Consider the following 24889-nt stretch of genomic DNA (forward strand, 5'->3'; position numbering starts at 1 on the left):
AAAAATAAAAAGCACAAGTCTTCTTGAACTTTACAGAGAACCACAGCTGCAGTTGTGGGTTAGGTCCTAGGGAGATGCTAGAAAGAGGCTGACAAATACAATCAGAAATGAACCACCAGGAGGGGACAACATTAAGGAATGGGACCCTCTAAAGATTAAGTTCCCGTGTGCCTCAAAAACTCTTTTCAGGAGGGTGAAAAGAAAACATACTGCCAGGGAAAAATATTTGGCAATACCATCTCAGACAAGGGTCTCATAACGAAGTTACAGAATACTAGAGTTGCCACAAGAAAAAGACTGATAACCAATTACAAAATGGGCAAAAGACATGGAAAGACTTCTTACAGAGAAAAACATTCTGAGGGCCAGCCAGCCAACAGACACATGGAAAAAATGCTCAAAATCACTGGCAATAAGAGAGATGAAGATCAAAACTACAGTGAGTTACCATGTCACCCCAGTAGCGGTGGTAAAGTTTAAAAGGACAGCAAGAAATAAATATTGGAGAGGATGTGGAGTGGTTGGAATTCTCATACACTGTTGGTGAGATTGTAAAATGGTACAATGACTCTGGAAGACAGTTTGGTGTTTCTTCGAAAAGCTGAACATAGAAATTCCATATGACCCAGCTATTCCACTGCTAGGAATAAAACCTGAAGAATCTAGAACTGAGACAGAAACCAAGATTTGCACACCGATGTTCATTTCATAGCATTATTCACAGTTGCAAGAAAATGGAAACAACCCAGATGTCCTTTAGCAAATGAATAGATTGAGACATAGTGGTGCATTCACACAATGTATGCAACACTCAAGAGCAATAATTTAAAAGTTTCTACCTGGCAGAGGTGTGAAACCATTATGCTGAGTGAACTAACTTGGTCTTGTAAGGACAGATAGTGCATAGAAGGCCATTACAGAAATAGAAAGGTAACTAGGAAGATGTGTATACAAATCCAGAGGGGAAAGGGAAGGCGGGGGCAGGGACCTGGAGGGTGGGGAGGAGGGAAAGCATGAAGTCCCAGGGTTTGGTGGGTGAAGGGAGCAGGTGAAGAAATTAGGAAAGATCCAGTGGGGATTTGAAAAGATGGGGTGATCATGAGCACAGATGAAAATTGTTATCTGTTAAGAAATAAGAGAATCTTAAAAAGAAAAATCTTGCAAATTATTTTAACTTTCCAGAATTAAGTGCAAATATTCCAAATTGGGAAGTAGATTTAAACTTGATACCTGATTTGAAAATGTTGATTTAAGGGCATTGGGCTGTTAGGTAAGTTTGGTAGAAGATGAGAGACGTGAGCACTCACTCAGAGCCACACAGGAAGCTGTGAGAAGAGACACCCAGTGGTTTTCTTTTGTGCACATGATTTATGCATGTTTCTTCTGGTTTCTGACAGAAATACTGCTGACACCTCTACACCAGGCCCTCCAAGGACATCACGGTACGAATGACAACGCACTTGCATTTTCCGGGGGTAAAGGAGGCATCAGGCCTTGAGTGAAGGACCGGCTTCCATCTCTGTCAAGGGCGTTCCACGTGATGTCATTTGAGCAGGGCTGAATTTTAAGCTGAAGTGCAATATCTACCTGATTCCCTCCCTTCTCTCATGTATCATGGTCTTCAAAACAGACAGACAGACAGACAGACAGACAGACATTCTTGGTGTTCTCTTCCTGGGCCTGTGATGCTGGGAGTCCATAGAGCTTCTGCTCACGAGGCCCTGTGCCATCGCTTCTTGCCTTGTTAGCCAAAGTCTTTCACATGTGCGACAGCGGGCCAGGGAACAGCAGAGGCCACGAGCGCTGCGCAGCAGATGCTCTAGTTGCACCTTCGGACAAAGAGCAGTCCTTCTTGTCATTACGAGCTCATCCTGCGTTGGTCCTGTCTGAGTGGAATTGTCATTTCTGCAGTCTGTTCATGTTCCATTGAGCTGCTCTGTCTCTAATCTGTGTCGTCCTCAGTTTTCTCCTAATTAGAATTTTCATTGTCCCTAATGCCCTGAAATACTTCACCTCCAGGAATTATCGTTGATGTCAAGTGGCTTTGCAGAAGGGAAAATGAGAAGACAGTATTTAATTGCGACAGTAGAAAACTTTCACATGCTAATGTGCAGCCGAGTGCACTTTATTTAAGGAGTAATGGATAAATGCAATATTCCTGAGGTCTTGAGGAATGGTGAACCACATTCCTGTTTGGGTTTTTTTTTTGTTTGTTTTTTCTTTTTTTTTTGTCTGAACAAATCTGTTGGACAAGAACTGTGATTTGTTTGGAAAATACTGGTGTCACCCTTTGCCTATATGGTAGAGCAATAATGCTTTTAGACAATAAACTTCAGCAAACCCAAGGCCAGGTACTACATTCTGAATCAGAATTTCGCAGTGTTTCTGTGAATCGATTTTCTGTGTAAATATTACCTTTAAGATACTGTATCATGTAAAATATGTATATACCTCTTTTTTTTAGGTCACAACAACTCATTTTTGCAGAGTTTGTGAAGCTAAATATTTAACAATGTTGATTGCAGTAAGCTCAGTGTGGTGAGGTTACAAACGAGAGAGACCCTGGGTTTAGCAGCCTGGGGGAGGGATAGGGGTCCCCAGCTTTCCTTCCCAGCCTCCAATGCCTCCATCTCTGGCAGTCTCTTAATCTCAATGCTTTTTAGAGTGATCATTGGTTTAGATGTTGACAGTTTAAGAAAAAAAATTTTTTTTTCTTTAATTCTTTCACCAGAACGAAGCACTTTGTTCATTTTAGGGGAAGGCTAGACTGTGGTAAGCTTATTATTTTTTAATGTATCAGGAGTTAAAAAAAGTATCAAGCAATTTGAAAAACAATATGGTCCATAAATTAAGTGGTAGCAATTCATAGTTTGCTTTTAAACTTTGAGCATGTTGCCTTCTCCCCATTTGGGGAGTGCATCAAAGTTTAGGCCGCTAGGACCTGAACCCCACGCTTGAGCTCTTGAGTAGATGCCTCCGTGGGTGGATTCTTGTGTTTGTCCGACTGTCCTTTCTCCACTGTTGTGCTGCTTTCGTCCATCCCTGTGGGATAGAAGTGTGCCAGACAGCCTTCTTCCTACAGCTCTCAGAACACCAGCTTCATGCCCTTATCCTGTCCGTCTGCCTATCTTCCCACCCTTCCCTGCCACTTCCTGCTGTTTCTTGGTGGCCCCACCAGTAATCATTGTGGAGCAAGGAAACATTCAAGCTTGTCTTCCTTGGATTACTTACGCAGTTCAAACAACTAAATGAAATTGGGACTTTGGAGTATTATTTCTGGATTTTAAATGCCTGTGCTAGCTTTAGTGTCATTTTCTAGCAATAACTGAGAGCCAGTTAGTTTCCCCCCACCTTTTTTGTTTTAATTTGGGAGATGTTCAGCCAATATTCCTAGAAGTCTCTGAAGATAAGATCATTTTACTTGGTTCTGAGTACATATATTTTATTCTCCTGGCGGTGTGTATACCTACAAGTTCACCCCTTCTACTCCTCCCTCCTCTTAAGGTTAAAATGAGATTTCAGATTTTAAGTCCATCACCTTCCATCACCATGGCCTGTACCTTTCAGACAACACTTTCTGTCTTTGTCAGAAGACAGAGGCAAAGCTGAGGAGTCATCTCTGTCTTTCCTGACAATTGTATTATGTGTGTCTGACCCTTCTTTAAAGAGTGTGTGTGTGTGTGTGTGTGTGTGTACAGAAACAGAATGGTGCTTTTACCTTGACTTTTAAAAAATAATTAAACACACAAAAAAATCCCCCAAATAGGTTTTGTAGTATTTTTCCCCTTTGATCCTGACTCCAGGCTCTGGGGAAGGCAGCACCTTTTATATGGACACATGAACCTTAGTGTGCGTTTTTATCTTTCTTACTCACTCGTTTTATTGATGCACACTTAAGGCTTTGACTTTCGTTTAACAGATGAGATCTTTGCAGTAATTTGTTTTTACCTTTATTGCTCTTTTCTCTTTTTTGACTAATTCTCTTTGTAGTCTCACTGCCTACCCTCCTTCCCACTCTTACCATTTTTCTAAACCTTAGTATCTGTTGGGTGAACAATTTAAGTAATCTTTTCATCTGCATTTAGAATGCAAATATTTCCAGTAATTACTTTTTGCTGAATCCAAAGAAATATAAATATATATTTTATAAATTAAAGTGATAGAAAGGAGAGATGTGGTTATTCCTTCGAAAAACAAATAGCAATTACATTGTTAATATTCAGATTATGTTGCCACTTTTCTAAATTGTGCATCTGGATTGAAAGGTTTAATTATCAGTAAACAGTCCTCTTTACTTTATTAGTATTTACTATCTGAGGTGCACTGGGGGGGTCTGACGGGGTAGGAGATAACTGGCCAGCGGTCCTAGAATGTATTTGGTCTAGTTGTATCTTCAGAATGGATTGCCATTTACCTGTACACCTGTCCATCCTCCCCCTTCCCGAAGCCATGACTTTTGATCCCAAGTGGGAGATTTCACTGGAGCAGAACCTTTGGGATGGGTGAAAACGTCCCTGCAAAGGAGCAAGAGCTGTTCTCCAGCTTCAAGACAAACAGTTTCATTTTGAGCAAAGTGTTTTCTTTCTCTGTGTGTCTCTAAAATAGGAGAGTTTGAAGCAGATGGAAATGTCATTCTGAGAGCAATATTTAAATCTCAGGAACTGACTTGTAGTAGAATGAAATCAGTTCAATCAAGTTTACATTAAGTGTTGCTTTAAAAAAAAGTCTCAATCATTCTTTACATTGCAAAGACGGCTCCATATCATGTGGGCTAACTTACGAGACAGTGGGTGGTAAGCTCTGACTGCTTTGCTGGTCATTTTGGATGTCATTGTAAATAAAGGTTTTTATTTAAAATTAGAACCTAAGAGCTTGCTTGCCTTTTTTTTTAAAATGAAATCTGTAGGGTTAAGGGTAAACTGTTACTTCAGATAACAATACCGGCTTGTTTGGGACACTGGAAAGCAGGATGGTATATTTAAATGGTCACAGAACAGAAAGTTGGGCTATCAGTTGGTTGAGGTTCCTCCATTCCTTTCCATTTGAGATAGGAAAACAAAGTCACATTGCCAGGTATACAAAGAAGGCCAAGGTGGGCTGACCCGTACGGTTCATGGCAGTGGTAAGGTGGAATTCTAACAAACTCTAGTTAGAAGTAGGACAAATATTAATAATTTATGAGCATCACTTCCCTTTTTAATAGCCTGGAGGCACAGTGGTCAAAGACTCAGCTGTTAACGAAAAGACTAGTGGTTCAAACCCACCAGCTGCTCTGCTTCCATGCTCTGCCTTGGGAAACCGTGGGCAGGTCTACACTGTCTTTTGCAGCGCACTAGGAGCAGCTGTCAGTGTGTGAAGGTGAAGCCGTCCCTGGGTGGCACAGCTATGTGTGCGCCTGGCTGTGAAGTGAAAGGTAGGTGAGGTCTGAGCCTGTGCGGAGATATCTCAGGGAAAAAAAAGGCCAGGCAATCAGCTTTTGCAACATCAGCCACTAAAAGCCCTGGGGTGGCCAGCAGTCAGAAGTGACTCATCAACACCTGGGCTAGTTTAATTCTCATTTAAAGACCCTCTTGACCCAGAGCACATCTTTCTACAAAGATGTTCACCGGCGTATCCTTTGAAAACAAGACACACCAGCCAGCTCCCAGGACGGCCTTTTACAGGATGGGAAAGGTGCTGCGTGCCAGTGGTGGGCTTTGGATGGTACGTGACAATACTTACACTACAAAATTTCTTTACAAAGATGTTTCATTAAAACTTGGGACTACATCAACTTCATTTCTTTCAGTACCTTAGAAAACATCAGTTTCAGGACAGACCACCAAGGAAACACGGAGAGAACCGGCATCTGGGCAGGAGCAGGCATGTCTGTGAGGCGGGGAAGCTTTCTGTACACTGGCCACAGAGCGTTTATTGACATCACCACTCTAGAAAACGGGGTTTTCTCATTAGATTCCCCCTAAAGTCCCTGTGTTGGTTACATTGAAATGGTCACATATATACAGTGAATTCCGTGTCTTCAGAGGCAGCAGGGTTACAGCGCTGGGCAAATGGTCCCTTCTGTGCTACTGACTCGTTCTGACAATCTGCACCGTTTTGACTTCTGCAAGTTGCCTCTCCTGTTTCTTAGTTCCTTCTTTGTACAACCCCCGAAGAATGAGACTTTGAAACAGGATCACTGCTCTCCTAGGATTAGGATTTAAAAAAAAAAAAAATTAACAATTCCAGTGACTTTCACCGTTGGGAGAAATTTCCAAGAAAACATTTCTGTTCTTCCCCCTTGTGAGCCTCTCAGAGAGGGTTAGTGTTAGTGGTGACGTTTTGATACGAAAATGCATTTTGTGCAGCTGGTGAGGTATAATCCAAAGCAAAAGCAGGTGCAGAAATGGACTTCCTGAAGTCTTTTCCTCCGTTGGTTATCCTCCCGAATCTGCCGTGACCAAAAGCAAGGCCTGTCTCGGGCCCTTGGCCAGCTGCACGGGTCCGCTTGAAATCACGAGGTTTCACCGCCGGTGTGTGTGCGGCGCTGTCGAGTCACAAAACCCCCTGGACGTGGAGGTCGGTCTCCGAGCGGATTAGCCTTCCCAGCCTTCCCACAGCTGCCCCCTGTGGAACACACAGCTCGATTAGTCTCTGCGCGCGGCTCAGGCCCCCACAATGCGGCAGCTGAGTTAGCACAGCTCTAGGCCTGGCCGCTGAGGACTGACTTGACTCTCCTGGGCCCCCCAAGGAGGAGTGCACAGCTCCAGGCTGGAGGACTCTCCTGGGCCCCTGGAGGACAGCACAGCTCCAGGCCTGGCTGCTGAGGACTCTTCTGGCCCCCTGGCAGAGGAAAGCACATGTGCTCCCGGTCTGAGGACTCTCCTGGGCCCCTGGAGGAGAAGTGTGCTGCTACCTCAGCTCATGGGTGCTCGCTTACGCTCCACAGCTGGGAGTCTAAGAATCTTGACAGAACCAGCTAAAGAACGTGAGCTGTGAAGAATCTGTCTCTTGGTTCTTAATTCTCTTGTCTTTTAAAGCCACAGAGACTTCTATACATGCACAGAAAGAAATCCAACGAACTAAGGCTGCCTCCAGGGGACTCAGGTGGCCTGGTGGTAAGGAGTGGCACTGCCCACCCCAAGGCATGCAGTCTCCATGCATCAGCTGCTCCGCAGGAGAAAGACGGGCAGTCTCCTCCTCCCGTGTACTGTAGACTGCAGACCCACTGGAGGGGCGGCTAGGAGTCAGTTCTGACTTGATGGTATACAACAACAAGCTTGCCAACAGCAGCCCTCTGAGAGCATGTGCTTGTGTGGCATCTTAGTGTCACATTAGTTGCCAGGGTTAAGAGTCTGAATGTCTGTGTCACAGCCTGCACTAGTCAGAAGACCTGGCAGTGCATTTGAGTCGGGTGGAACATCCGTGGCTCCCCTCCAAGACTCTGAACTTCCCAGAAGGTAGCCACAGCCTCTGCCCAGCCCCCTCACCAACCCCTACTGGCATCCAAGTGAGGGTTTTGTAGCCAGGACTTTTGGGAAAGCATTTAATGAGGGCCCCTTGCTGCTGACATGAAGGAGCACTGAGTGCTAAAAAAGCAGCCCCAGCCTTCAAGATGTCTGGTTAGACTGGCCAAATGTGTCTCTACCTCAAAGTAATTACCCTGGAGTTCCCAAGCACAGACTGTTATACAGCACACTGCACTGTTAGACAAGGGATTCATCTACACCATGAGATGAACAATGGGCTCTGCAGGAAAGAAGCACAGTCCTTCCCACCCCCCTTCTCATCGTGGCAGCAGGGACACGGACAGGTGAGAAAGGCATGCTCGCAGGAAAGCCCCAAGAATGAAGGCACTAGCTGGTGCCAGCTCTCCAGAAACAGGGTCCTCAACTCACAGTGATTTGGAGGCAGGTCTCTTCATGTCTGGCCACTTGCGACGCTGAAACTGCCTGTGTTTACAAGTGTCAAAAAGGAGAACTGAGTGTTAACCTTTGCCAGGAAAGAAAAAGGCAGCCCCAAAGAACACTCACAGAGGGTGTCCTAAGGTGGCACCCATCCCCAGGGGGTGTGCCAGACCCGAGGAAGCCTTTCCAAGGGTAACAGAGGACCTTTCATCTTGAGATGAAATGAAATCGCATACCTGTATTGCTCGTAGCTCCCTCCATCTTTAAGGCCTAGATGAGGGAGAAATGGATGAAACAAATCATTTAGGGCAGAACGGCCTAAGCGGCGGTGGGTCTGAACTGTGATCGTCTGATGTGCGGTCATGCATTCAACCTTCTGAGTCTCCTTAGCAGCCACAGTGTCTTCTAGATTGTTCCATTTCACAGTTCATAACCCTCTACTGGCTTCTTGTTAAACCTACAATAAATCGCTCTTAAAGCCCCTCTCAGGATGTATGCCTACCTACTGCCCCAGGGAGGGGGGGCCGGGGGGGGCTCCTATCACTGTCCTGGAACGCCAGTCTTCCATGTTTTCATGAGGTGGACCCCTTCTGACTCTGGAAGACTCAGCTCAGATGTCCCTTCCTGGAGGAGCTGTCCCTGATCCCCACTTGGACCTTGCCCTCCTATGCATCACTTTATACAAGCAAGGGGCTCCCCAGTACAGACTGTACCCCCAAATGAATGAGCCCACACGAATTCAGGGATGCACATGCTCATTGTTCCTTTCCAATAAACCAGCAGAGTCTCAGGGTTTACACTTTTTAATGTTGGTTGAATAAATGAATGAAACAGAAGAAATAATACTAAGACTCAGTATGCTGTGTGGATGGTCCTGGGGGGCCTTTATACTAATACACTTAGTATTACCTCCGACTTCTGGGGGATTCCTGGCTCCCTACTTGGGATGCAGTGTGACATCCTAAGTCCCTTCTGTGACTGCCCCACCCACTACGCGGGGCGCCAGCTCACCCAGGTCCATGTTCCGGGTCCGGGGGTTGCACTGCTTGTAGCCCTCACAGCTCCTCAGCTCCATGAGCTGTACATGCAGTTGATTGAGAATCTCCCTGTCCAGTGTGTTCACAGCGTTCATCAGCTGGTGGAGAGAAGATGCGATAACGGGGAGCACAGGCGGATGGGACTGTGGCCTCAGCCACAGCAGAAGGCTCATTCCAGGCAGGGGTGTGGGTGGAGCCCTGCTCACCTCCACTTAGGTCAGGGTTAACAGCGGCAGTTGCTTTTTGAGGTCTAGCCTCACAATCGCTTCCCTCATGAGGGAAAACACATCCACCTCACCTGGGTATACTGGGCACTGACTCCTGGAGCTGGAGTTCCAGCCTGCATTTCTCACAGCTCACTCTCCAGAAAAGCTGCCTCTTGCCACCGGGTGGCTTGAGTGACCTGCTCCTGAGGGCCCACTCTCAGTGACCACCTTGCCCCTGACCTCTGTCACCCATTTTGTAAACTACAAAAATAGTCTGCTTTCCCAGTGGGAAGGCAGGCAGCTGGCTTGGTATTTTAAACATTGCAAAACATTTTAAAAAATTATTTTTTAAGGTTTTTCAATTTGTAAGACAACAATTTGCCGACATCTAGGGATCGGATTTCATGTAAAAATATTAACTTCAGGGGTTTCTCAAAACATTGAAGTTTTGGCAAAAACCAATGTCACAATCTTTAGGGCATGGGTCCCCCTAACCCCAAGTGACACAATAAATGGAAGCATTTAAGGGCGTACTAAGTTGCAAGGTCCTGCAAAGGCTGGTCGAACCCCAGCATCTGCCCAAGATGTACAGACCACACGCAGGGAAGATGGTGGGCAGAGAAAGGAGAGCTGAATGCTGTGTCTTCCAGTTCCCACTCACCGTCTTTGGGGATTCATAAACCAGAAACCCAGCTCCTCTGATGTGGAGTCTATCCTCACCCAACGAGACCGTGGAGTGTCTGGGATGGTAAATTCACTGAGCGACTGGGAAGTTTGGGCTAGCAGCCCAATATGTAAAATGCTACATCACTTGGGCTCCTTTAGGGCCTCCATGGGAATTGGATCGTCATACTCCCAGGGACCCCAACTGGCAGCTTCTGTGTCCATCTCCAGGAGTGACGTCCGTACCTGGTAGGGATCTGTGTTGAGATCGAAGTACTCGAGGAAGCCGGTGGCAAATTCACAGAAGAGGAAGTTGTGCGTCTCGTTGATGGTCCGCATGCACCAGTATGTGTTGTTGTTGGCGCTGGTGCAGGCGCAGAAGGGCCCCACTGCCAAGGGGGAGTGAGAGGATGACCCGCGTGCTCGGGGGTCCCCGGCCCCTAGATGCCCAGTTCCCAGGGCAGGTGCTGACCCTGGTGGCAGGGCACATTGATGTGGAGCCCCGCCCCAAGGACCTGCATGGACACTCAGCTGGATAAGCCCCGCCCCAGTCCCCACCCCCTAAGCGAGTCGGCGTGAACAAACTTTGGCTTGGATAAAGCCCCGCCCCACCTGACTAGGCCCCGCCCTCACCCCGCCCACAGGACCCGTCTTGAGGGGCATGGAGACACACCCCGCCCTGTCTGACCAGGCCCCGCCCCGATGCGCATCACTTGTCGGTGTGGGGAAAGCCCCGCCCCTGGCCGGCCAGGCCCCGCCCCACTCACGGGTCCAGAGCGGCGCCGTCTGCCAGTGCTGGTTGTCGTGGGTGAAGCAGGTGAGGCCCGGCATGCTGCACGTGTCGTTGTTCTGCAGCCGCTTGAGCAGCTTGCGGAGCTTCTTCTTGCGCTTCTGCTCCCGCAGGAGCCACACCTTGTCTTTCTCCTGCAGACCCTTCCTGCGGGCACGGCCATAGACATGCGCTCAGGCCTGCCTTCCCACCTCCCCTCCGAGCATCTGGTCTCTCGGTGCTGTACACCCCTAAGCTCTTGTCTGTGACCCAACTGGCCGATGGTTCAAACCCACCCAGGGGAGCCTCGGAGGCCAGGCCTGGCCCTCCGCTTTTGGAAGGTCAAGCCTTAAAAAACCCCACAGGGCAGTTCTCTGCGAATGTCGGTGACCAGAATCAACATGGACCACCCAGTGGAAGACTGGGGAGCTGAACATCGAGGGCCCCCACTGCGGTCTGAGGCAGAGCAGATACTAGAACTCAGTCTCCCGAATGGTTCCCCATTCCAGCTCCCCAGAAGCTGAGGTGGGGGCATCACTAGGGGTTGGGGGAGATCCTTGCACTCTGCTCAGGACCCCCTCCCAGTGCACTGCCTGGAAAGGCCACAGTAGTAACGCGCTGTGGCCACGAGGGGTGTCACCAGGGGAGGAGGGGAAGCCAAGCTTCATTCGGGGACAGGCCCAGCCTCTTCTCCCCTGTTTGCTTTAACATAAAGGAGTGCAGCCCCCCCAAAAGGGTCTCCTCCCAGAGCTTTGCCCTGCGGGGTTCCCACTGCCCTTTACCTGAAAGGATGCAGACTGGAGCCTTTGTGCTTGAGGCGGCCTTTGTGCTGTTGAGTGTGGTAACTGGAACAGACCCCAGGGCCCCAGGTTCAGAAGGGTTCCCTGTCTGGCTGCTGCCCCCTTGCCATGTCTTGGCTCTCTCCCATGCTGTGTCTCCCTGGCTTATTGATGTTCAAGCTGGGAGCCACTGGAAAGGTTTGAGCAAGTCTGGGGGCTTTGACCTCCCCTTCCGTCTCACTACCCTGCTATTTAAGTAAAACTGAAACTCCAGGTCCTCCAGTTACCGTTCAGGTGCCACAGCCACAGGGAGTTGGGCTGCCGTTCGGAACAGTGGTTTCAGCTCACCACTGCTGCCAGTGCAGAAAGTTCTGGGGCACACACAGTGCTGCTCTGGACTCTGGTCCTGGGCTGGGGCTTCCCTGAGCTGCTGCCCTGAATCTGGAGCTGTGTGGTCTGTTTCCCAAAACCTCCCTCTCCCAGAAGTAGCCACGCCCCTTAGCAGTGTGTGAACCATGTGTCCAGCTGGAGACCTGGGGTTTACAGGCCCACGAACTAGCAGTGGTGAGGACTGAAGGATTAATGAGCTTGGAGGTTGTTTTTTTTTTTTTTTTAACAGAGGTTTTGGATTTCCATTCATTCATTCATTGCCACAATTTTCTCCCTGCCCACCCCTCCCCAGAGCTTGGAGGTTTTTTTAACCCAAATCAGGACAGGATAATGAAAGGGCTTTGGAGGGGTTACTGCGCCCCAGGAATGATGCTCAAATGGGTCTGGTGCTGCCACCTCACCTGATTTTGTGGCAGTCACATTCTTCTGGCCGCTTTTTCTTCAGGTGACCCCGGACTTCCCTCAGGTTCTTAATTTTATTCTGCAGGGTTTCAATCTGAAGGAAGGAGCAAAGGTGACCCTGAAGTCCTGGCGGGGTCAGGAGAGGGGATCCTATGACTTTTGCCCTGAACCTGCCCCATTTCCTGACCTATGACCTTATCGCTGGCTGAAGACCATGTGGGGCCCTTCCTTAGCCTCTGGTCACTGGTATCAATCCCTCTGACTAGAGCAGGGCCCCTTTCCCTGCCTCTGGGGTACATGGTGGGGGCCCCAGTTTATAGAGAGTGAATGGGTCCTCACCTCGTGGTCAATGTGCAGCTTGTGGTCTTTCCAGGCCTGCAGGGACTTGTACAGGTCCAGGTCACACTGAACTGTGTCATTCTCTAGAATGTAGCACCTGCTCAAGAGAAGGGGACCTGTGAGGCTCCGATGGCCCAGGACGGGTTGTCCCAGCCTGCCCCACACCAGCCTCTGCCTGAGCTCTCACCGATGTGTGACTTTAATGGGGTTGGGGGCAGAGAAGTCGGGTAGGCCTCCAGTGCCACTGAAGTCCCCGCCATCTTTGTCATCTTGATCCTCAGGGGCCCCTGGCCAGTGGCGCTTGGTCAGGTTGCGGGGCCGCGATGCGTCCTCCAGGCCCACGTGGTACACCTCGCCGTTCAACTCAATGGCCACAGAGCGGATGGAGCGGTTCCGAGTGTAGCTGGCCTTGTACTCTGTGGACGTCAGAGGGGGTGGCTTGGTGAGGAAGGCTGGGAGTGGCTGGCTAGGCCCTCAGATCATGACGTGGCCAGACCCAGGGGCACTGTGTAGAAGGTTTAGTGTTGCCTGAGACACGAGGACACATCCACCCACTCACTGCCGTTGGTGACACACAGTGACCTTGTAGGACCGATCTGAGCTGCCCCACGGTTTTCCAGGGTGCAGTCTTCACAGAAGCTGACCACCAGATCTTTCTCCCATAGAGTAGCTAGTCGGTTTGAACGTCTGAACTTTTGGTTAGTATCCCAATGCTGAATCCATTGTATCACCAAGGAGTCTTTTCTAGCTGCCAAGTGTGTTTAAACTGGGCATATTTAAGACCTGGAGGTAAGCAGGACCTGACTGGGAAGATCTTACGGAGAAGCTATGTAAGGATAAAGAGATTGTGGTATATCCATCCACACCCAGATAAACAGACTGTGGAACATCCATCCACACCCGGATAAATAGACCATGGGACATCTATCCACACCTGGATAAACAGACTGTGGTGTATCCATCCACATCTAGAGAACTGGACCAAGACACCCACTGTCTTCAAGCCAAACCCAACTCATAGTGACCCCACTGCTGAAGAGAAGAACTGCACCCCATGAGGTGTTCATAGCTGTGGGCTTTTGGAAGCAGACTGTCAGGCTTTTTGCTTCTTCTGAGCTGCCTCTGCGTGAGTCTGTTCCATCAAGTCTTCAGTTAGGACTTGAGTGCTTAACTGTCTGTGTTCTCCAGAGACTCTCTCAGTGGACTATGACTCAGCCACAAGCAGGAATGAAGTGAAATATGAGCTGCACTAGAGCAAGACCTTAAAAACACTAAGTAAAAGCAACCAGACACTGGAGGTCCTGTATCGCACGATCCTGTTGATACGGAATGACCAGATGACGCAGACCCCCAGACAGAGGCCACCAACTGCTCGCTGACTGGGACTGGAACTGAGGGTTGGGGGCGGGGTGCGGGAAACGAATTGTAAGGGGTACACATTTTCCTTTTAGGATGATGAAAACAAAAATTAGAAGTGATAAAGGTATACTACATCATGAATATGGTAAATGCCACTCTACTGATCCCCTTAAGATATCTTAATTCAGTTTGTGGAGAATATTCAAAACAGAATTTATCAATCCACAATTTCTCCATGTACAATTCAGTGATACTCTTTTCTCTGAGCTGTGTGACCATTTGCACTCTGCTTTCTGGAGCTGTTCCTCCTGCGTGAGTGTGAACTCACTTCACCCCTATGTTTCCTACCTGGTCTTGTTAATTGCTGTTGCCAACTTGATCCCTTCTAGAAAGTTCTTAGAAGAGCCCAGAGCTCAAAGCAGCCCTTCTTTAATAGTTAAACAACACCATTATTGGTTTTTAAGAAGACTTCAGGGGGTATGTCTGTTTGAAAGTGTAAAGATTATTGCTGTATGTGCCGTATAGTCACCTGCGGCTTACAGCAACCCTATGTACAGTAGCTCTGAAGCCTGCCCTGTCCTGAGCCAGTCTCACTGACTCCAACACACTTCCCCATTGCTCATGCGGGGATCTTCCTCTTCTGTGCTGTCCCTCCACCCTTCCAAGCATGATGTCCTTCTCCAAGGATTGGTCCCTCTTGGCCACATGCCCAAAGTATGTGAGACAGAGCTTCAAAATCCTAGCCTTCAAGGAGCAGACTCCTTGTCTGTTTGTCTGGTTTCATCCTCTCCAGGACAGACCTGTTTGTTCTCTTGGTGGTCTTGTTCTCCAGCTCAAAGGCACTGACGCAGCACATTGCTCTGGACAGAAAAGGCGAGCTCGAGGGTGGGTACCTAACTCTGAGTCTCCCCAGCAGTGATCTAGGTGCTCTTCACTCTGTGAGACAGAGGCAGCGCCGTGGTGTGAGCACTTAGCCGAAAAGGTGAGCTTCAGGGTGTGTGGATGCTTTTATACAGCCGTTCTAGCCATGTCTTACTCTTGCCACCAAATGATTACGGGAGACTGTGCTCCAGAAGTCTAGGGGGTAAGGAGTTGCGCTGCCCACCCAAAGGCATGTACTTCGAATCCACCAGCTGTTCCAGGAGGAAGAGGGACAATCCTCTACCCACCCCCCCTGCCCCATGCGCCACTGACAGCCTCTGAAAACCTGCTGGAGGGTCAGCTGTGGATTGGTTCTGACAGTACAGAACAACATGCAAATAAGGTGTACGTGGCCCACCAATGAGGAGTAGCCAACTTGCTGGTAATGAAAACAAAGTGTACAGCATCCTTGTGGGCATGGGGCCAGATGTTAATGCGGAGTCTGGTCAGTTCTGCCTTCTCAGTAGGTTTATAAAGAGTCATCGTAGAGGTAGAGGGTGGGGGACCTCTACCAAGCAGAGACGGGAGCAGTGTGTGTGTCCTTAGGACCCAAGATCCCTGCATGGAGAGATCTAGATGCAGGAGACAGAGAGTAAGTGTTGTGACTCTGGAGATGGTGGCAAGCAGAATCCGAACACGAGACAGAGCAGAGGGCCCAGGGCCACCTACAGGGCAGGGAGGTCATGGTGGGCGTGCGGGCCTGCTGAGCTCTGCGGAACACCGTCAAGCATAGGCTTACTGGTGGAGGGGGTGGTGCCCCTCTACTCACTGAGGGAGCTAAAATGCTCTGTGACACTCGCCCAAGCAGGGTAGAGGCCGGTCCTGACGGGCTGATGTCTAGAGCGAGGCCTGCCTACAGGCTCAGCTGGGTAGAAACTGCCCAGACTGGAGAAGTGTATCCTGATCATTCCCGATCCTGGATTGTAAGCAGTCACTTCCCTGATAAACCCTGTTAACCATGAGTTCTTTGTGGTCACGGCAATGAATTCCAGAGCAGCTGATGTGAGAATGCCATGGGAGGGTCAGGTGGTATCAGAAACGGTGAGAAGACCTCAGACTGGGGCATGGCTGACTTCTGCCGCTTAAGAACCGGCCTTGGGCTGTTGACACTGATAATGACGCCCCTCCCTGCTCCAGATGAAGTCAGGAAGGAAGTCTGACACCCCCACTATGCCATTTTCACAGCCTGCTGGCTCAAGTGGACCCCAGATGTCCTGCTTCATCTTCTGCGTATTTGAAAAGCGAATTGGACACAGTTGTTAACATTTAGGAAGATGAGGGTGGGTTATGGTTTCATGTAGAATCCAGATTTTGCTTCTGGAAAGGAAATGGGGTCCCATGTGGTGAGGATGGGCTGAAACAGATGGCATGTCCCCTTCAGACAAACCAGTACCCCCTTGCTGCCAAGTCAACTGACTCATAGGGACCCTATGAACGTCTGAGGAGACCTCTGCCTCATTGTTCTTGCCTTCCTCGATGTCTTTTTAAAATACGTGTTTTCAGTGAAAGTTTACACACCATTTTAGGTTCCCACAGTTATCTCCACGTTAAATTGTTCTGTGACTCCAGTTACAGTCTTCATAAGACGTGAACATTCTTAATATTTCTCTTCTGGTTGTCCCGTTTGCATTATTCCCTGCCCCCTCACACTCTCAATCTGTGTTTTAAAGTCTCTGTTGACCACAGGGTCTCCTGTGGGTCATTTTGTTAATCTGTTATTTAGCTGAAGACTACCTCAGGGAGTTTTCCAGCTTCAACTAGTCTGGGAAGTCTGATATTTGTGGTTTGTTTTGTTTTTTTGTAAATTAGCTTTTCAGGAATATGAGGTTCTGAGGATCTGTCTACAGGGCCCTGATTAGAATGCTCGGTCACAGTAGCCAGGCACCATCTAGTGCTTCTGGTCTGAAGTAGGTAAATATGTCCTGGAGAAGGTGCAACTTGGAGGCAAAAATGATAAAGCATTGCCTTATATATTTCGGGGATGTTGCGAGGAGGGGGACATGATGCTTGGAAAGGCCTGGAGGGTCGGTGAAGGAGAGGAAGACCCTCAACCATGTGGACTGACACAGTGACTATCACAATGGGCTCCAATGTGTCAGGAAGTGTGAAGATGGCACAGGATAGGACAGGGTTCAGATCTGTCGTTCGTGTAGTCTTTACTGGTAGTCTTCAACTAGACGGCACCTAACAACAACAAGAAGCAGGTAGGTGGAGGTTTGTGTAGACCATTTGTCCTCTCAGTTTATTCTTCAAGTCTTTGGCCATAGGGCTTCCAGTGGCTGACTCTTTGGAAGAAAATTTCCACGTCTTTTCTTCAAGGCTCCACGGACTTGACCATCTACACTTTGGGTTAGACTCTGAGTGCCTTAACCGTCTGCACCCCTGGACTTCTTCCATTTGACAGGTCAATTTATTTCCCAGTTTTCCGCAGTCCTCACCATGTCTTTCTTTTTAAAAAAACACTCCCTGCTTCCTGGATTCTGGCCCAGAATGAGTCCGAGTTTGCCACCTTGCTGGAAAAGCCCATCTTTGTCAGGAGAAGGATGTTAATGGACTCGGGTAACTGTTGTTTTGCAAATGGACACTAGATGGCAGGCAAGGCCTTGGCTGGAGGTGGGCAGTGGGGAAGGTAAGGGAAGCAAGGACTCGCCCCCTTCCTTCCTTTGGTCTGTGGTTCCATGATCCTTGTTTTGCTGCGCACCTCTTATGTTGTGTTAGGTACTGCTGGCTAAGTTCTGACCCACAGTTACTCCATGGACAACACAGTAAACACTGCAGGGTCCTGCACTATCCTCACGACTGCTGCCAAGCTTGATGTCAGTCCGTCTCATTGAATGAAGGTCTTCCTCTTTTCCACGGACCCTCTATACTTTCCAATCATGATGCTCTTTTTATTCTGGGCTGTCTGCTTTGAAAAGGAGGAAGAGAGTGGGTCTGGCTGACACGCTTCTGCAGGAGGAAAGAGTGTGGGCCAGGGCTGGGGCTCAAGCCCCAGGTGGGGTGTATGACGGGGCTCAAGCCCCAGGTGGGGTGTATGACGGGGCTCAAGCCCCAGGTGGGGTGTATGACCCTGTCTTGCAGAGAGGACAGCTCCCGCCTGGCTTTGGGCGGCGATGACACAGCTCTGATGCGATCTCAATGCAAAGCCTCACGGCCATGATTTAGCCGAGTTTCCTATTTAGGTGAAATTTTTTTATTCCTTGAGGCATTACTGAGATGGGGGAAGCTTAATTGAGCCTCAAGTTCTTGTATTATTTAAAGATTATTTACTGTGGACGTATCGAAGCAAGGCGCTGTTAGCTGTGTAATTTAATCTGAGAACCAATAATTTTGTTCAGCTGGAAAAAATGAGCTTTGCAGTTACTAATGAGCTTGTGAGAGGGATAATGGGGAAAGTCAACGGGAAAGCCGTGTTTGTGGCAGGAGCCAGGCCATTAGGGGGAAGACTCGCCGAAGAGGCCGAGGAGCCACTGAGGAAGCCACCGAGCCTGGCCCGGGCAGTCCTGGGGTCAGAGACCCTGAGGGTGTAAATGGTTTGTGTTTGACTTCTCATCACCTAAGAGGCAAGCTCTGGTGGCCTAGCGGTAAAGAACTATGCCGTAGACTCAAAGGCACACGGTTCAAATCCTCAGGAGAAAGACGGGCTATCTCTTCTCATGTGATTTACTGCCTTTGAGAACCTCCTGGAGGGTCAGCTCTGAGTTGGTTCCAACTTGACGGTACATAATAGCATTCATCTAAGTGCTGGAAGTTCTAATCTTCCCGGCGGCACAGGGGAAGAGAGATCTGGGGATGGATTTCCACAAAGCTTCCGGCCCAGAAAACCTCATGGGAAGTTAACTGTCCCCTGGGGCTGTGAGAAGCTGGAATGGACTGGAAGACAATGGGTTTGACTTTTTAACTTTGTTTATAGAATCAAGGGGCCAGAGAAGAAGGCGACATGGGGGCACCGCTCGGCTCTGAAGGGGGCCAGCTGACCACGTCTCAACCAAGACCAAGTCCTGGCACATGGCAGCCCTGCAGCTCCTGCTTGTTCACCCTTGTTTACTCTCTTCTCTCATCTCCTAACCCCCTTCCTTATTCCTGGCCAGCACTGGACAAGTCCATTCTGCCCCTGACAGTCAGGACAACCATTTTTATAAAGTACAAATCCAGTTCAACAACTGTTTTCAAGCTTCCGGTGAGAGCATCTGCTGTAGACAGGAGAACTCCTGTTCTTCACCACCCCGTGGATGGTGGGGGGGCCCCAGCCTCTGCTCCTTCCTCCCCCTCCCCTTCCCCTGCCTCTCTGGTTCTTGCTGGCCCCTGGGCCTGGAACTCTAGTCTCAAATGTGTGTTTGTGTTCACAAAGATTCTCACCACTGGACCAATTATCAGCATCAGTATGGATGGTGAAGAGATTGAGATAGTTAACAGTTTGCTTGGCTCCACAGTCAACACTCTAGGTACCAGTAGCCAAGAAATCAAGAGATGAATTGCACTGGGAAAGTCAGCTGTGAAGGACCTCTCAAGAATACTGAAGAGTAAGGACATCAGGCTGGAAACTAAGGTGCGCCTGATCCAGGCTATCGTCTTCTCAATTATGTGCTATGCATCGGAGAGTTGGACAGTGACTACAGATGACAGAAAGAGAAATGATGCCTTTGAGCTGTGGTGCTGGAGAAGAGTGATGAATATGCCATGGACTGCTTGAAGAACAAACAAGTTTGTCTTGGAGAGGGTGAAGCCAGGCTACTCCTTGGAAGCCAGGATTCTGAAGCTTTGTCTGACTTACTTTGGGCATATTGTTAAGGAGGGACCAATCCTTGGAGAGGGACATCATATTTGGGAGAGTGGAGGGACAGCACAGGAGAGAAAGACCCTCGATGAGATGGATCAGTTCTGTGATTGGGGTGGTGGGAATGAGTGTGTCGGAGATGGTGAGGTTGAAACAGTATAGAACAGGGTTTAGGACTCTTGTACACAGGGTCACTATGAGTCACAAGCGACTCGATGGCACAACACAACAACAACAACAACAACATCATCCCCATCCTTTGCCCCCTACATGCCACTCCTAGTCCTCTTGGCCCCACGGCAGTGTCTTTAGATGATCTTACATCTTCTTGCCCTTTCCCACAGGAATGAATGGGGCCTGCGAGTGTTTGCTGTGTGTTCAGGCACATTCTAGAACCTTCTGGTACCAGCCTGAGTGTTGGCGGGCTGGGTGGCCCCCACCTCTCCCCCCACCCCCGGAGGCAGCACTCACTCTTCTTGAAGAACTTCTTCCGGCGCCCGGCCAGGCTGAGCTTATAGTCCACGCGGTCGCAGGCGCAGGCCTCGCTGCCCGGCCCGTAGTACTTGGGCACCAGGTTGGACAGGGCACCCGCGCCGGGCTGCACGGGGCCTTTGCATTTGTGCAGCTTCAGCTTCCCCGTGGCGTCCTCCACGCACTGCCATTTCTGCAAGACACAAGCGAGGCTGCAGGTACCACGGCAGGGGGTGTGGGGGTGGGGGTGGGAGGGGCTGCCACATGGCCCTGCCCAGCTGCCCCATGGCCCCTGAGGCCTCAGTGCTCACTGGATGTCCTTCCTACAACCTCCAATCCCTGCCCATCTGCTGTTCTCCACGCTGTTCCCATCAGGGTCCGAGCTGCCAGCCCAATCCCAGGCGCGATCCCACCAGCCTCCTGTCCCTGGCTCACCCCCTGTCCTCCTCAGAGACATGTTTTACACAACTGCTGGTGTTGGTGAGGCCCCCAACTCGTGGTGACCCCGTGGGCAATGGTGTGAACTCCCGTGTGGTCCTGCACCACCTGGGACCTGATGCGGAGGCCGGGTCCACAAAACCAACTGAACCGACCGTGGATCCTGACTCTGGGGGAATCTCCGTCAGGTCTCCGGGAGCGGACTTCCCGTCTGTCTTTCAGGCAGGTAGTGGATTCAAACCCTCAGCCTTTCTCTTAGTAGCATGACTCATAACTCACTCTGCTATGAGGGCTCCTTGGATCCATAGGGGTTGTGGGGTGAAGATATACAGGCAGACTTTGTTTTATTGGGTTTTTTTTTCCATTTGATTGAATAATTTTTTTAAGTAGAATTTTTATTTTATACTACTTTACTTACAAAGTTTGTATACACTATTTTTCACATTGTATCTTTCCCATTTCCTTTACACACCTCTCCCTCTACCCATCAAATTGTACGACCCTATGACGACCCCCTGACCATCCTCACCCCTCGGCTCCTACCCTTCCTTGCTTGGATCCTCAGACACATTTTACTAGTTATCTTTCTGTTTCTACAATAATGGTCTTAAACAGTGTTTGTCCTTATGGAACTGAGTTTGTTCATTTAGCAAAATAGTCTACAGTCCTTCCCAAGTTAGGTAGTGATTTTAAACAAGATCGTTCTAGCATGCTGAGTAGTATTTTGTTGTGTGAATTTAACAGAAAGTTAATTGAGTTTTAGTTGGGTGCAATACCCCGAATCCATCCACAAGATCAAGTTGGCTGACTATATAGTTCAGATCTTCTGTATCTTTGTCGAGATTCTTTTTAGTTGATCTGTCCATTGGTGATAGGTTTTTTGTTTGGGTTTTTGGTTGTTTGGTTTTTTTTGTTTTTTTTTTTAAAGTAAATGAAAGGTTTGTTGCAACATTGCTCAGAGCAAGCCTCTCTGGAAACATTTTCCCAGCAGGCTGTGTGCATTCATTTTGTGTCTATGTGTCATGGTCTAGTCATTCTCAGAATACTCCGCGCCTTTCCATGAAGCTACTGCAAAGCTGGGACGTTCTGGTGGTGCAGTTCTTAGTGAGCGTCACTGCTGACTCTGTTGCTTTGATCCCTCAGTGGCTCTGAGGGAGAAAGGTGGGCAGCCCCTCCTGTCTGGATTCACTGCCTCGGAAACCTGATGCGGGATTGCTATGAGCAGGGATCCACTTGACAGAGTGAAGTTGATTTTGATTGCATTAATAGATATAAAAGTCAAAGTCATTGCCAGAGAGTTCTGGTGGCCTAATTAATGGCAAGAAGTTACACTGCAATCCCAGAGGTTGGCAAGAAGTTACACTGCAATCCCAGAGGTGCATGGTTCGAATCCACCAGATGCTCTGCTGAAGAAGGAGGGACAATCTCTTCCTGTACCAGTCAGATCTGATGGCGCGCGTGCGCACACACACACACACACTCTCAAAAAAACAAACAAACGCCAAAGTCATTGCCATGGATTTGGAACCACCTCGCAGCTGGCCCTCACAGGGGCCTTTCCGAGTCTGTAAATTGCATAAGAGCAGACTGCTTTTTTTTTTGTCTTTCACAGAGCAATTGGTGGGTTTGAACTGTATGCCTTTGGACTGGCTGCATAACTCCTTACCCACTAAGCCACCAGAACGCCCTTAATAAACCACAGTACAACGTAGGAAGACTCAAGCAGGTGGACTGACAGGGCGACTGCAGCAATGGACTCAAGCGTTTTGGAGATTGTGAGGCTGTTATTCATACAGTCGCTATGAGTCACACTCAACTCAAAGGCCCCTAATAACAACAGTGTAAGTATACAGCTATCGTCATATGCCGTATCGCTGACTCCCTAGGTTTCCAGGGCCTGTAAACTGTGCAGAAGGAGGATGCCTGTCTTTCTCCCACCGCGCAGCTGATGGACTAGAAATGCATGTCTTTGGGGTTGCACCACACAACTCCTGGCCACTCGGCCACCAGAGCGCCCTAAAATATGCCCTAGAAACCAAAACAATGTGCGGGACTCACTTCACTGTGATACTTGCTGTATTACGAGCGTCTAGAGTGTTGCTTTGTGCCAACGAGCTGGAACTGACCCACAGCTGACTCTTCAGTGGGTTTTCAGAGGCAGCAAATTTCTTAGAAGGAGACTGCCCATCCTTCTCCTGCTGAGGAACTGGTGGATTTGAACTGCGTGCCTTTGGGATTGCAGTGCAGCTTCTTACCATCAGGCCACCAGAGCTCCCATAATGTCTACAAATTATGGCGGCACATAAACCACCCCCTACTTCAGTTTTAAGACCTATTGATCAGCGATGCTGGTTACATTCTTCACTCTGGGTCAACGTTCTCTTCTTGGCCCTTCCAGCTGGTTTGTGTCCGTTTATTTAATCCCTGCACACCTGAGAAGACTCAGCTACACAAGATCAAAAGGGCAGCGTCTGTCCAGGAATGAAGCCCAGAAGGTGGGAAGGGTGCGGACAGAGGGTCGCACAGGAATGAGAAAGAAGGGGAGAGGTGGGGAGACGGCTGCAACGTGGGGACTGTGATCCCACCACCACATGTAACGCATGTGCACTGCTGAGTGAGAAACCAATATACCCGGTAACTTTTCACTTGGATTTTTAAAAAGAAGTTAAAACGAGAAGTTTAAAATGATGAGGTTGGGATCTCTGGTGGCCCAGTGGGTAAAGAGTTGCACTGCCAACCCAAAGACAGGCTGTTCAAATCCACCAGCTGCTTCCCTGGAGAAAGAGAAACAGTTTCATCTTGTGTGGCCCACAGCCAGGGAAAACCCACTAGTCAGTCATGAGTCATTCCAACTCAACACTAAGTAACAACAACAACAACAACAACGATCTATGACCTTGGACAAAAATGACAGCGTTGCCCATGTCAGAATCCCCCCACCCCCCAAAACCGTTCTTTACTCCTGTGGCTTCCTGCCTGGCAGGGGCTTGAACCTTCTCACTCTGCTACAGAGATGGGCAGTCCTTAAAGGACACGTTCACATGCACACAGGATGTCTCGGCCTCATCAGACTGCAGGGAGTGGAGAGGCGTGTGCACCCACGAGGGTCCCTGGGCCCCATCCAAGGCACCTTGGGGTTAGGGATGTGCTCGGCCACACGCAGACCCTGCCTTCTGGCTCTGGGTCCCTCATGCTGCAGCATGGGCAGGGGGATGCTCCTGGCCCAGTGCCCGCCCCCTCACCTGGCCCAGCTGCTCGCAGGCCGTCTGGTACTCGGCTCGCTGACACAGGTCTTTCACGCGCTGGTACTTGGGCAGGAAGTTCTCCTCCTGAGCGTCCACCTTGTCACCATTGTCCCTTTTGTGGAGCAGTTTGCTGCAGGAGGAGAGGGAGAGACGGGCTGACTTCACAGCAGCTACTCTGTTTACTCCCAGGCAAGGCTGGTTGAGGGCTCAGTGGTCCCCACCACCCTGCCCCCTTCAGGCTTCCCTGAGACTTGCCATGGTGACCGGCTCCACCACCATCACCACCATCTCCTTCATCACCCCCATTACCATCACCACCATCTCCTTCGTCACCTCCACCATCTCCTTCACCACCTCCATCACCGTCACACCTTTACCACGCCACCACCATCTCCTTATCACCTCCACCGTCTCCTTCACCACCTCCATCACCATCGCCACCATCTCCTTCACTAACTCCTTCACCATCGCCACCGTCTCCCTCATCACCTCCTTCACCACCATCTCCTTCATCACCTCCACCACCATCACCTTATCACCTCCACTGTCTCCTTCACCACCTCCACCACCATCACCACCATCTCCTTATCACCTCCACTGTCTCCTTCACCACCTCCATCATCTCCTTTACCACCTCCATCACCACCATCTCCTTCATCACCTCCACCACCATCAACTTATCACCTCCACCGTCTCCTTCACCACCTCCATTACCATCACCACCATCTCCTTCGTCACCTCCACCACCATCACCACCATCTCCTTATCACCTCCACCGTCTCCTTCATCACCTCCATCACCACCTCCATCACCACCATCTCCTTCGTCACCTCCACCACCATCACCTTATCACCTCCACCATCTCCACAACCATCACCACCATCTCCTTATCACCTCCACCACCACCATCTCCTTATCACCTCCACCGTCTCCTTCACCACCTCCATTACCATCACCACTGTCTCCTTCACCACCTCCTTCACCATCGCCACCATCTCCTTCACCACCTCCATCACTGTCACCTTTACCACGCCACCACCATCTCCTTATCACCTCCACCGTCTCCTTCACGACCTCCACCATCACCACTATCTCCTTAACCACCTCCTTCACCATCACCACCATCTCCTTCATCACCTCCATCACCACCATCTCCTTCATCACCTCCATCACCACAATCTCCTTCATCACCTCCATCACCACCATC

The 24889-nt window shown here is 49.5% G+C and overlaps 1 protein-coding gene across 2 annotated transcripts in view; it reads right to left on the reverse strand.

The window, feature by feature from the left end:
• Positions 1 to 6575: 6575 nt before the first annotated feature.
• Positions 6576 to 24889, reverse strand: part of SULF2 (sulfatase 2) — a 121028-nt gene continuing 102714 nt past the window's right edge. Inside the window, exons 9-20 of one of the 2 annotated variants that reach the window (XM_006881618.1) lie at positions 23680 to 23812; positions 20000 to 20192; positions 12659 to 12887; positions 12472 to 12568; positions 12132 to 12226; positions 11344 to 11406; positions 10560 to 10729; positions 10039 to 10181; positions 8898 to 9021; positions 8123 to 8147; positions 7878 to 7931; positions 6576 to 6606 (exon numbers count right to left, since the gene is read on the reverse strand). In XM_006881618.1, the coding sequence (XP_006881680.1) occupies positions 6576 to 6606; positions 7878 to 7931; positions 8123 to 8147; positions 8898 to 9021; positions 10039 to 10181; positions 10560 to 10729; positions 11344 to 11406; positions 12132 to 12226; positions 12472 to 12568; positions 12659 to 12887; positions 20000 to 20192; positions 23680 to 23812 (1357 nt within the window). Of the gene's footprint in view, positions 6607 to 7877; positions 7932 to 8122; positions 8157 to 8897; positions 9022 to 10038; positions 10182 to 10559; positions 10730 to 11343; positions 11407 to 12131; positions 12227 to 12471; positions 12569 to 12658; positions 12888 to 19999; positions 20193 to 23679; positions 23813 to 24889 lie in introns of both variants that reach the window. The other variant, XM_006881617.1, reaches the window with a different exon arrangement.

Source organism: Elephantulus edwardii, unplaced genomic scaffold (genome assembly GCF_000299155.1).
Source record: "Elephantulus edwardii isolate Elephantulus edwardi_28Jun2011 unplaced genomic scaffold, EleEdw1.0 scaffold00015, whole genome shotgun sequence".
Lineage (NCBI taxonomy): Eukaryota > Metazoa > Chordata > Mammalia > Macroscelidea > Macroscelididae > Elephantulus > Elephantulus edwardii.